The 12178-nt window shown below is 47.6% G+C and overlaps 1 protein-coding gene across 2 annotated transcripts in view; it reads right to left on the bottom strand.

Moving 5' to 3' along the window:
* Nucleotides 1-12178, bottom strand: part of Col6a6 (collagen type VI alpha 6 chain) — a 136380-nt gene that overhangs the window by 7862 nt on the left and 116340 nt on the right. Inside the window, exons 34-35 of one of the 2 annotated variants that reach the window (XM_021207057.2) lie at nucleotides 4841-4937; nucleotides 1386-2057 (exon numbers count right to left, since the gene is read on the bottom strand). In XM_021207057.2, the coding sequence (XP_021062716.1) occupies nucleotides 1386-2057; nucleotides 4841-4937 (769 nt within the window). Of the gene's footprint in view, nucleotides 1-1385; nucleotides 2058-4840; nucleotides 4938-12178 lie in introns of those variants that run through there. The other variant, XM_029543458.1, reaches the window with a different exon arrangement.

A 12178-nucleotide genomic window follows, 5' to 3' on the forward strand; every position in this document is an offset into this window, starting at 1 on the left:
CACTCATTGTTCAGAACACTTTCTCTATCTCCCATGAGTCTCACCTGCTCTTAGCTTAAAACATTTCCGCTTTTGTCCTCAGAGGGAGGGGCTGCTCATCTGATCATGTGACTGGATGCCCAGGCATGGAATAGCACGTAGAATTCTGGGGTACCAGGTAGGGAGTCTCAAGGCAGATCTTGCCCCCCAGCCTTGTGGGCCATCAAGCATGCTTCTTTTTGAGTATACCAGAGACTTACCAAGTGGTCTTTTGTTCAACCCTTAAAGATTTCCTTCAGGGTGGCCCCTTCCCCTGAGCTCCTCTTTGGGGTGTCTGTCCCAGAATCTATGGAAATGAATCTCACGTTGGGGGGGGGGGACTCACTACTCCCATACCCGTGTTTCCAAAACCTTGTATGTGTGTTTCCTGGGAGCTCGGGTAAGATACACATTCTGTTTGGGAGCATCTGGGTGGGGCTGAAGCCTGCGTGTCTAACCAGCCTCAGCTGGTAGCTGGTGCTACTCACACTGAGTAGGATTTGCTCTCAACCCCACCAGCAGTCTCTCTGTGCCGCTCAGCACACCTGCAGCCTCAACCCGCCTCGCTCTTCAGTACAAGGACAGTTTTAGGAACTAGCCAGGCACTGGAACGTGCCTTCCTCGGCCTGTGCATTCCTGTCTCCTTATCTACACTCCCTTGGACAAGAGTCAGCAGGCTCTGAAAACAGATACGGTTACCCACTGCCCTTCCACCTTCAGCCTCGTATCTGGGCATGGCTCCTCGGCTATCCTGCTGCATCCAAAATGGACTGCAGATTTCTCAGGACTCCCAGCCAAGAAAAACAACCCATGCTTGTCTCCTCACAGGCACAGTTGTTCTCGTGAGTGACTCCTACGAGGTCATGAAGTTGGGAGAAAGTTATGCAAAGCCATGCCTTTCATTCTGACTGATAAAACGGTATCTTTTAACACTCCTAGCTCAGACGTTGGAACTTGTCCAAGCAAAGCCAAGAATTGTTTCTGTTTTTCTCTGGCTTCTCTGTGTGTGTGCTAACTGCAAAAACCTCTTACCAAAGAGGGCAGCTTGCTAGGGAGCCCGAGTCCAGGCTGTGATTTCACACACCCCAGACTACACCTCTCCGTGCAGACAGATGTGTGGACAGCTGCTTGTTATGATTGCTTCTCCATAGGAACCAGAGGCATAAAAAATAATGATGAGCCAGAAAATTAAATGCTTAGGAACCAGAGTGTCCTCCCTTCCACCATCCATTATTACATATTTTCCTCTCTGACCCTGCAATGCCCTTGAAGACAAACAAGAGGTGTCCACGAATGCACACCAGCACATCGCCCTTCCGGGGAATACCGAACAGGCTCTTATGTACAGGAACAGTTTTATGACTTACGTCTGATGGAGTTTATAAAGGACTTCACAAACTTTACGCTGTATCCGTGGTCAGGTTTATGAATTCGGCCAAGCTGGATCAAGTGCTGGTCTACAGGGTGGCTGGCCAGGTCTTCCAGTTCTTTGTCATCCCAGTCAGGGCCCACGGAAAACACAAAGAGGGCATACCCATGACATTTGGCTCGTAGGGACTCTTTCTTTAAAGTTTCTGCATCCAGGTGGCTGGTTTCCCCAGCAGATATCACAAATATGACTTTGTTTCGTCTCAAATTGGGGGCAGTTAGAAAGACATTGTCCAGTGCCCACCCGAGGGCGTGGCCAAGGAAAGCATCTCCAGTCAGCTGCTGGAGTGCCTGCTCCACGTGTCTCTTCATGAGACGCTTACTGCTATAGGTGGTTAGGTTGAACTCACTTCTAACCGGACTCCTCTGGGTGTTGGGTAGGAAGTCGAGGGGAGCGTGGCTCAGTAGGGCCACCCTGTCTCCAGTGACAGATGTCTCTGGCTCTGAAGTGATTTCGAAGTGATCTAGCAGTGCCTCCAGAAAGTCTCTCATGTCTTCAAACTCTGCACTTCCCACATGCCGAGAGCCATCCAGTAGGAATGCAGTATCCAGGTAGGACTGAATGGGAGGTGGTCTGGCTTGGTCACAAGAAGCATCCGGCTTGCAGAGATCTGCAAACCAAGTCATTTAGAGTTACAAAGCAGATCGAGACAAAGAGTGGCAAGATTCTACCCACTCAGCTATTTTAGCATGTAGGAACTACATAGACTTTGCTCATAAAATAGTTATGTCTTTGACATCAAGAGTGAGAGTTTATCACCAAGATGTCCAGATCTGATACCAGCTGAGTCCTTGACTCCATGCTACCAGTTTTTAAGTTGTGTTCTATTGAAGTTTAATCTTGACTATTGTGTGTATAAAGTTTGAAGTGAGCAATTTGTACCCTGGTGTAAGAACACACTGTAAGAGAACTTCTAGTGTTGACAGTGTGCAGGCTAAACCAAGGGCCTTAATCACAACACTAGCTGTGAAAAACTCATCTGCTTTCAAAATTAAGCTTCAAAAGGCAATGCATCTTTTATTTCAACTTAAGAGTTCATAACTTCATACCCCTTATAAAAATGTTCTTCCATAAAGTGAAGTCATTTTTATAAATATGCCTCTCTCATTGTGCATGCATAGCAAAGAAAAACAGAGAGTGGATTTTATTGAATGTGACCACAATGAATGAATGGGGGGGATATGATAAATTAGAAATGAGAGGATTCTAGAATTCACTTAATCTATTTTCATAGAGCCCACTGAAGCAGGCAAGTACATTCACAATGGATGCACTATATTTCTAGAAGTTTCTGTCAATGATGTTTTTAACATTTACTTATTTGTTATATCCATGGGTACACATAGCCCAGCATGTGTGTGAAGGCAAAGGAGGACTGTCAAGAGCCAGTCTCCTCCTTCCACGTGAGTCCTAGGGATTGAACTCAAATCGTCATGTTTGCAGAAGGGCCCCTTACCCGCTGAGCTAGATTGCTTATCGTTGGAGATAAGGACACATGAGGTACGGGGGGGGGGGGGGTCCCTTCACCTGAGAGCTGGGATGCCCAGGTTCTGGTCTTATCACATAACAAACATGACGTCCCTTCTGACCCAGATGCTAAGGGTCTGTCTAGTTTGTAAGTGAATGAGATGACTGAGGGCAAGAATGGGTTCCTTAGAAACCAAAGGGGAAGTTAGAAATGAAGTAACAAGCATACTGATGGAAATTAGATATCAGCATGGACCATAAAAACCAACTATTAAGTGGAAAAAATCTAATGGCTAACATGCAGATCCTGTGGGTATAGAAAACTTCCCATCTTCATGCTTGTTCATGGACTCAATAAAGATGGCTCAGCCGAAGTCCCTTACTGAAGTTTAGTGACATTTTATGACTCTGAATAGTGGTCAGATGATGGAATAGTCACCTGTGTGACTTAAATCAGGGACAGCAGGCTGCCCATTCACTCTGTTCTGTGGGGTTTTTAATTGCAGGAAATGACAGCCAAAATATCTTCCATTATATGTCTGTGAGACAAAGCAAGGGTTTAAGCCAAGGCGCAGAGCCAAAAGCTTATCCCCTGTCACATATGTGCAGTTAACGACTGTGCACACTGTTGGAGCGGACATGCCCAGGGGCGCAGCTAAGAGCATATGAGCTGGATCCTAGCACTTCCCCAGTCTATTTGAGGGAGAGCACTAGGATCCAAAACTTCCCAGTACAATCCACAGGACTAGAGGGTGTGAGCAGAAAGCTTAAATCCGGGGCTGTAGAGGGGGACTGAAAAGGAATCTGGGAACTGTCTGCCCCCTTCTCAGAATCACTCTCTCCAGGTGAGGTCATCTATACAGCACAGCCCAGCATCCCACTGATGGTGCATGGAGAAGGTCTCATACTGTCTTTCCCCAGGTCTAAATGGAGAGTTTCAGGGAATAGAATGAGACTCTGAGTCTGCGAAAATTAAAGGCACTTTGGAGCCAGCTTTCCTGGGTTGTGGGACCCTGAGGAAAATATCACATTTCTCTCAATTTGATCTCCCTCATCTGTACAATGTTACTAATAATAGTTCAAACATTTCAGTGTGGTTATAAGCCTAGACTGACACAATTTATGTAAACCAATTAAAACCGTGCTGAGAGCGTAAGAAACCCAGTAGCCGGAGTCTGAACTGTCACCACAAGAGCCAGCATCAGGCAGAAAAATGAGAGCAGTGGACAGACTAGAGCAGACACGTGGGAACTGCCTGCTGTCATGACTACCTGTAACCCCAGTGGCTCCCGCATGGTTACGGAACATACAGATGGAAGAGGAGAGAGGCTGTTTCCAGCTAGACCAACAGACTGTGCACCACAATCAATACTGCAAATCTTTTTGTTGCCTAACTCTCGGGAGCCTAGGAAGACTCCTGAATGAGGATGTATGAGTTGCTGTCTTCCACTCCTACTGCACTGAAAAACAATTCCCAACCAGGAAGGAAGGTGCCAGGTTGCTCCAAAGCCTTTGGGGCCAGGTGTGTGTGCGTGTGCGTGCGTGTGTGTGTGTGTGTGTGTGTGTGTGTGTGTGTGTGTGTACATTTGAGATTTAGAAAACATATAAAATCCTTTATAGCATGAAAAACTTGGCAAGGAGATAGGCTAAGGTTTTTGTTTTGTTTTTCAATTATACTGTTTCCTGAAAGCTGCACTAAAGTAGAAGGGCCAGGAGTATAACCTTCCTGCTAGGGTGCATTGGAAGGGCCCTGCAGGCTGAGCAGAGGGGCTCCATGTGTGGAAGATCCAGTGTGCGTCCCAAGCCCCAATGAGGCCTTCCCTAGGTCATGCCTATCCCTATGGCCAAGTTCCAGCTGCTCCTGCCAATGGTGACTCAACACACTGAGCAGGCCTGATTAAATTCACTTCTTCCCGTGGGCCTCACCATAGCAGAAAGTGCACCGCTGGAGTCTCTCTAACGCTGGCACTTCATCAGACCCGGAGGGAACCACAATGACTTGGAATGTGCCAGTGTCATCAATCTGGAAGAAGGCAGAAGCAAGAGAAAGAACTGCTTAGCGGGTTGGGATGTAGGAGCCTTCCAGCACTATTTGAGAGCTGAGGTCAGGGGAGGGCAACCCCACAAGGATGCTGGGAGATGGACCAGCTGGTTTTAACCCTCAAATCTTCCTTTAGCTGTTAAAGGGGAATTCTATTACTCGATCTAACAGAGAATGTCCAGAGCTCACCACCATGAAGCAGTCAGTGGCACACAGTGGATGAAATGGGTCAGCAGAGAGCATAAAGCATTTCCTATCCATATCACCCAGCCATCTGGGGGGAATTCCCCATCCTTATTCTTCATATAGAGCAACTGAAGCTTAGAGAAATATTAACACTGTCAAGAGAGACTGCCTACACTCAAGTCAGTTATGGAAAAGAATGAGACCCCCCACCCCTGGCCCCTACCCTCCTGCTCCTGCACCTCACACCAAGTCCCAGGAAACCAAGGGCTGCTCTTTATAATGCAGGCAAATTGACAACCAAAATTAGCTGTGACATTGTTTTAACGTTCTCTTGTGAGCTGAGTATCACAGAAGCAGGCTCAGGCCCAGGCCCAGGTGGCTTTCTTCCCTGAAACATCCTAGGCATTCCACAGCGGCAACACATCATAGCCCATCTAGGACACTACAGGATGCAGTCTTGACTCTGCCCTAGCAGGAAAGACTCCGCACTGTTGGTGGTTCTGAGAGGCATCCACAGTGTTCTAAGTAAACCACACCTTTGGCCCACCTGAACCATGATGAGTGACTGGTGACCAAGCCAGGACCTGCTCAGAGAGCACGAAGAGCAGACAAGGATGTGCCCACTGACCAAGATTAGCAAACTTGCCCATCAACTGTGAGATGACTGATAGGTGAAGAAAAATAGTGATCCTATCCTGTGGCTAAGGTGGGTCAGACGGTGTTTGTTTCCCAGGGAATCATTCCTAGACTAACAAGTAAATAGCTCTCCTCTCTCCCGAGGGAGCCTTGGTCCCACACTTAATCCACAAAAGTGTAATAACAGATGTCCTGGGTACTCGGGCTACACCATTTCTCTGACCAGAGCCAACTGGACCATGGCAGGGCATCTGAACTGTTCTTTTAGGAGTTGAGAATCGGAGTCCTGAGGGCTACAAGACTGTCTAGAGAGCAGCAGTTCTCAACCTTCTTAGTGCTCTGATCCTTTTAATACGGCTCCTCATCTTGGGGAGACCCTCAACCATAAATTATCTCGGTTGCTACTTCATAGCTACAATTTTGCTACTATTATGAATCGTAATGTAAATACCCACTTAACAATAGTCTTAGACAGCCATTATAAAAGAATCATTCAACCCCCAAAGGGGTTTTGACCCACAGGTTGTGAACCAATGATCTAGTATTAACCATATGCAGTTACACAGTGGGCTATATTCTATCTGGTGGACCAAGGAATGAGGGACATTAGAAGAAAGGAGGAGGGCATCTCCCCAAGACTTAGCCCTATCTCTGCCCATTTGTTTTTAAATCTCACACTGAGCAGATGGAGGGGTCTGTGTTCATCAGCTTCCTCTCCAGCTGCCCACTGCTTCACCTTGGTATTCTTCCTGGGTTAGAGGTAAAGGCTTGGAGCTCTTGTGAGAACTGAAGGTGTAGGTTATATTTCTAGACCCGAGTCCGTGGAGAAAGGAGCAGAGTGCCCCAGAGATGGACGAGGAATCAGAAGGCAATAAAAGCAAGCATATCATGTCCCAAGGGGATGGCCATGGAGGTTGGGCAGGGAGGGGCACAGGGGCTAGAGTGACATCAATGGGACATCGTGCAGTGGAATGCAATGCTCGGCCTCCTCTTGCCATCTTCAGTAGTATCTGTGTCACTCATGGACTGTGCAAATGTCTTCTTGTAAAGAGTGACTAGAAACCCAGCCAGTCAGCTCAGAGAGGGTGGGAAGGACATGCAGGGCGGGGGTGAGCCGTAAGGATTTTTCTTGCTGCCCATCATGATACTGAATAAGCCTGAAGAAGATTTAGAAACCACATAAGCCAGCTTCAGTACTTTACAGGCAAGGAAAGGGAGCCCGGATAGGCGTGGGGTCCAGAAGGCTTTAGCCCCAGGTTTGTTCTTCCCTCACAAGGACCAGCTTCCATGCTCCAGCAGCTTTTATGTCCTAGCTGTGTATCAGTGTGTCCTTTCGTAATTAAGAGTGATGTTTCTCGGGAGATTGTCCAGGGAATGTTGTCATCTGCTAACTAGCTTTGTGTTCTATGTGTCTACAGTGTAACAACTTCCACATTTCTGGCAATGACCCTGCCTAATAATGGATGCTCACATTTAATCATGTATCCACACAAGGATATATAACGGGACACAAATCTTCCTCACAGCTTCTAATGAGCTGCTCCATTAGGAAGAGTCCACTGGCGACCTTCATGCTCCTGACACCCCAGAAAGTAATCTCTTCATACAGTTTGAAAGATGTTGTTTTAGGGATCACTGATCCCGTTGCTTAGCATGGGGTTGCTGTAGTATAAAAGAAAGAAAGAAAGAAAGAAAGAAAGAAAGAAAGAAAGAAAGAAAGAAAGAAAGAAAGAAAGAAAGAAAGAAAGAGAGAGAAAAGAAAAAAAAAAAGAAACCCTGAACTGAATGTCAGCTGGGGATTTAAAATGTAAGTTTCTGTGTTTCTCTTATTGCTTCTTTTCTTGAAAAAATGCAAAGATGCACCAGCGTGGCTGAGAGTACGGCTAACAAGGCTGCAGACCAAGTGTGGGCATCCCTGGGTGATTGTGTGATTTTTCTCTCATAGTCATCACAGGACTCCATAAGATGGCACATACAAAAGAGATGGCATTCTATTATGCTGGAGAGTTTTCTTTAGAATGCACAGCGAGAGTTGGGGAGGTCAGCTGTGTTAGCAAGGCTTATGTCCACTTGACACAGCTAGAGTTCTGTGAGACATGGGACCCACCGCTGAGAAAACAGTTGCTCCCTAGAGGCAAGTTTGTGTGTGTGTGTGTGTGGGGGGGGGTATTGTCTTGATTAATGGCTGAGGTGAGAAGGCCCATCCCACAAGGAGTGGTGCCACCCCTGGACAGGTAGATCTGGGTGCTATAAGAAATCAGACAGAGCAACCCACAGGAAGCCAGCCAATAAGCAGCACTCCTCCATGGCCTCTGCGTCAGCTCCTGCCTCCAGGTTCCTGCCGGCATTAACTTTCTGCCCTGACTTCCTGCTATGATGGATTAGAATGTGAAACTGTAAACACAGTAAACCTGTTCCTGGCCAAGTTGCTTTTGACCATGGTGTTTCGTCACAGCACTTGAAACCCGGAGGGTGATTGGGGCTTTAGAGCCCCTGACACAACAGCACAGGTACCAGATCTCAGCTGGGCCTTTGTGGGGAATTGCAGGCTGGTCTCCAGTCGGGCTGAGGTCTGAACCCCGGAATAGTCATAGTTCACCTAAATGACACAGTAGGCATTCCCTCATGCTCCTGGAGCTCTGGCCCCTGCCTAAGTTACCGCCCCCCACAGCCCCCACAAGAGAAGCATGGTTGGTAGTCACGTAGGCAATGGTCCAAGCTTCTGACCTTCAGGCTAAACTCCTCCCCAGTTACCTAGCAACAGTAAAGACCATAAAAGGGCTGTTCATCCCCACCTCACTCTCTTCTTACTCTTACTTGTCTCCCTCTTACCCCTCACTTTCTCCCCCCTCTCCTCTTTGTCTTCTTTCCTCTCTCCTTTCTCTTTCTTTGTCTTCTCTTCTCTCTCCTCTCCCTTACTCTCTCTCTAGACTTCTCTCTCTCTCTCTCTCTCTCTCTCTCTCTCTCTCTCTCTCTCTCTTCTCTCTCTCTCTCTTCTCTCTCTCTCTCTTCTCTCTTCCCCCCTGCATTTTTATAATAAAGCTCTTAAATCACAGAGAGTCTCTGCTCCGTCAAGGCTGCACACTCTGGTCGGTGTTGGGAACCTCTTCCCTTGTCCCTCTCTCCTATAACCCTGGTGACTTTAGCAAAGTAGCTCCAAGGTCCCCAGGTAGGGCTGCCCCTGGCCACCCCTGAAGAGTGGGATAGAGGAATGCCCACCCAGGGATGAGTGGGAGGTAGTTAGCAGCCCTCCCACACCTGACTGACCAGAGAATAGGTGGAACTCTGGCAGGGTGTGGGCCTTTTGCCTTCCCCTCTTCCCCAGGCCTTTTTTTTTTAGTTCCCAACAGGCCTTTTCAGCTCTCAAGTGAACAGAGATCTAGACAAGCCATGATAAATGTGAAGGATACTTTAAATTATGACCCTCAGATACTGTGCTACTCAAGTTTAGGATTCTTAAAAGTAAAATTTAATAATGCCTAAGTACTCAGGGGGCAGGGCAGGCAGATCTCCGAGAGTTCTAGGCCAGCCAGAGATACAAAGTCCCTAAAACAAAACAACCCCCCCAAGCCCCATCCCAAGACCAAAACAACAACACCAACAAAATCATAATAATAATAATTAATAGTTTAAGTCTAGGGAAGGCACAGGAAATAAAAGTAGTCACAAGAAACAAAAAGGCAGACATAGAGCAAAGTGACTTTCCACTAACTGTGTCAGGCATCCAGTTCTAACTGTAGGACCCCCTCTCGGGGACCCCCTCAGGTCCTCAGGTTACAGGAGTCAGGGTGTCCCAGAGAAACACAATAGACGGACCTTGATGCAAAAGCACGAGGCAGTTTAATGGCGGAGCTCCAGGCAGGCGCGTACCTTGTACCTCACGTAGGAGGCAGGGGTACCGACCTCGTGGCCTGAAAGCTAGGAGTTTTTATAGGGGGAGGGGTCAGGGCTAGCAAGAATTGGCGCGGTTACCCGTGATTGGCTCATTTAAACTCAGCAGAATGGCCACACATTTGCAGAATGGTACGTGCAAAGGCAGGAATGCTAGGAGACCTGAGGCTAGGTTAGCAGAACATTTGGTTCAGTCTCAGGAATGTTCCGACAATGGCCTGCCTGGGCATGCCCAGGCTTGTCTCACTGTGCTCTCCGCCTCAGGCTTCCAAGCTTATAAACAAGTTGCAGGAATCCCAGGCCTTAAATTTCATTTCCCTTTACTAACCTGTTGGCACGCTTGCCTCTGTTTAAAGCTAACTATATCAGGCATCTGGGCCTAACCAGTTGGCATGCTGGCCTCTATTTAAAGCCTCCCTAGAGAGCATGTCTAGGCCCCTCAAGGGCAGAATGGGCCTAGGGACCTCCAGCTCCTCCTTATATCCTCAGAGCCCAGGACAGCGCTGGCAAACTCAGGGCTAAACAGTTGACACTGTAATGAACCTGGGACCTCAGGATTCTGACCTCAGATCCCTCACTTGCTGCTGCTGAAGTTTGTTGTTGTTTAAAAATAAATAATAAGCCAGGCGTGGTGGTGCACGCCTTTAATCCCAGCACTTGGGAAGCAGAGACAGGCGGATTTCTGAGTTTGAGGCCAGCCTGGTCTACAGAGTGAGTTCCAGGACAGCCAGGGCTACACAGAGAAACATTATCTCGAGAAAAAAAAATTAATAATAAACAAATTAAGAATCTTTGAGTGGGACTGAGTGTGGTAGTGAAGGAGGAGGAGGAGGAATAGGAGGAGGAGGATCAGCAGGAGGAGGAGCAGCAGGAGGAGGAGGAGCAGGAGGAGGAGGAGCAGGAGGGGGAGAGGAGGAAAAGCAACAGGAGGAGGAGGAGCAGGAGGAGCAGGAGGAGGAGCAGCAGGAGGAAGAGGAGGATCAGCAGGAGGAGGAGGATCAGCAGGAGGAGGAGCAGAAGGAGGAGGAGGAGCAGAAGGAGGAGGAGGAGCAGCAGGAGGACTAGCAGGAGGAGGATCAGCAGGAGGAGGACCACCACCAGCAGCAGCAGCAGCAGCAGCAGCAGCAGCAGCTTTGTACAATCTTGACATGTGTCAGAGGACAGCACTAGGTGTGGGTCCTTGCCTTCCACCGTTTGTGAGGCGGGGTTGTTCGCTGCTGTGTGTTTCAGGCCCATGAACTGCAGGGGATTCTCTCTTTGCCCCATCCCTGTGTAGAAGTGCTGGGATTGCAGACTCGAGATTGCACTGAACTTACATGGATTCTGGCGACTCAAACTCTGGACCCCAAGCAAAGGGCTTTGCTCCTGGGCTGTCTTCTCTACTCCACAAGACCTGATTTTCTGAAATCGAGCTTTGCTTAGTCTCTAGACAATTTAGGTCAAATTGAGAAACTGTCTTTGTGGGTGTTAACAACAAAAGGTTGATAAACTCCAAACCCAAACACCTAACCCCAAACCACAATACATTCGTACACTGTGTTCTGCTCATGCACTTTCTGAGTGGGTGGAACCCTGTTGGTTTAAGTACCTGTCACAAATACCAACAAGTGTTTTCGTCAGGATATGAAGTTGTCCTTTGTTTTATGACTAAACTTGCAAGGGCTCACTCACCAAAATCACTTACAGAATTTCTAGGCTTCATTTGCATGGCTCAGACCCAGCCTTTCCTAATCTACCTACAGTATCCTTTGGCCGGATCAGTTTTGTTTACATAATTGTGAGTCCACTGATGCTAACAGCCATTCCATCTCTTGTGCTACCCCAGTCCCATTAGTATTAAACAGTGCCTCAAGCTACTAAAAAGGGCAAAGCCAATCATCCTTGTGCTTGCTAGGATGTTCTGGGTCCCGAGGCACAGCGGTGAGCCATTTACTCTTTACATGAACTGTCAAACGTTGAGACTTATTGCCCATGTATTCCCTAATACGCTGGTACTGCTGTCTGGAGCTCTCTATGAACAGGGGAGCCCAACATCACACTGGGACAGCACACACTGGAAGGGTACTTTGTTGGGGCCAGTGTGTCTTTTGCGATGAAGGATGGGAAGCTGTGGATGTCTCCATCCCAGGTGGTTTACTGAGGGATGCTACATGCTAGGTTTAATCCTTGATGGAAGATGCTTTAGTTGGAATGGCTTTTCTTTTATAAACTGGGGGCTTTTACATAAAAGAAGTTTAAAAAACAAAACACCCCAGCCTATCTGTTTATTTACTTTGCTTTCATGTGGCTGTGTGATACATGGATATGTTCTTTTGTGTATTTGTACATGCATGTGACATTGCATGGGGAAGCCATGCTGTCCAGATGTCATTCTCAGTCACTCTCTACCTTGAGTGAGTTCAAAGGCTAAGCATGGGCTTACAACTGTACACTTTCATGCTTGGCCTTTGTGTGGGTGCTAGGGACCTGAAATTCAGCTCCTAATCAGGTTTTTTTGTTTTTTTTTTTTT

This window comes from Mus pahari, chromosome 10 (genome assembly GCF_900095145.1).
Source record: "Mus pahari chromosome 10, PAHARI_EIJ_v1.1, whole genome shotgun sequence".
NCBI lineage: Eukaryota > Metazoa > Chordata > Mammalia > Rodentia > Muridae > Mus > Mus pahari.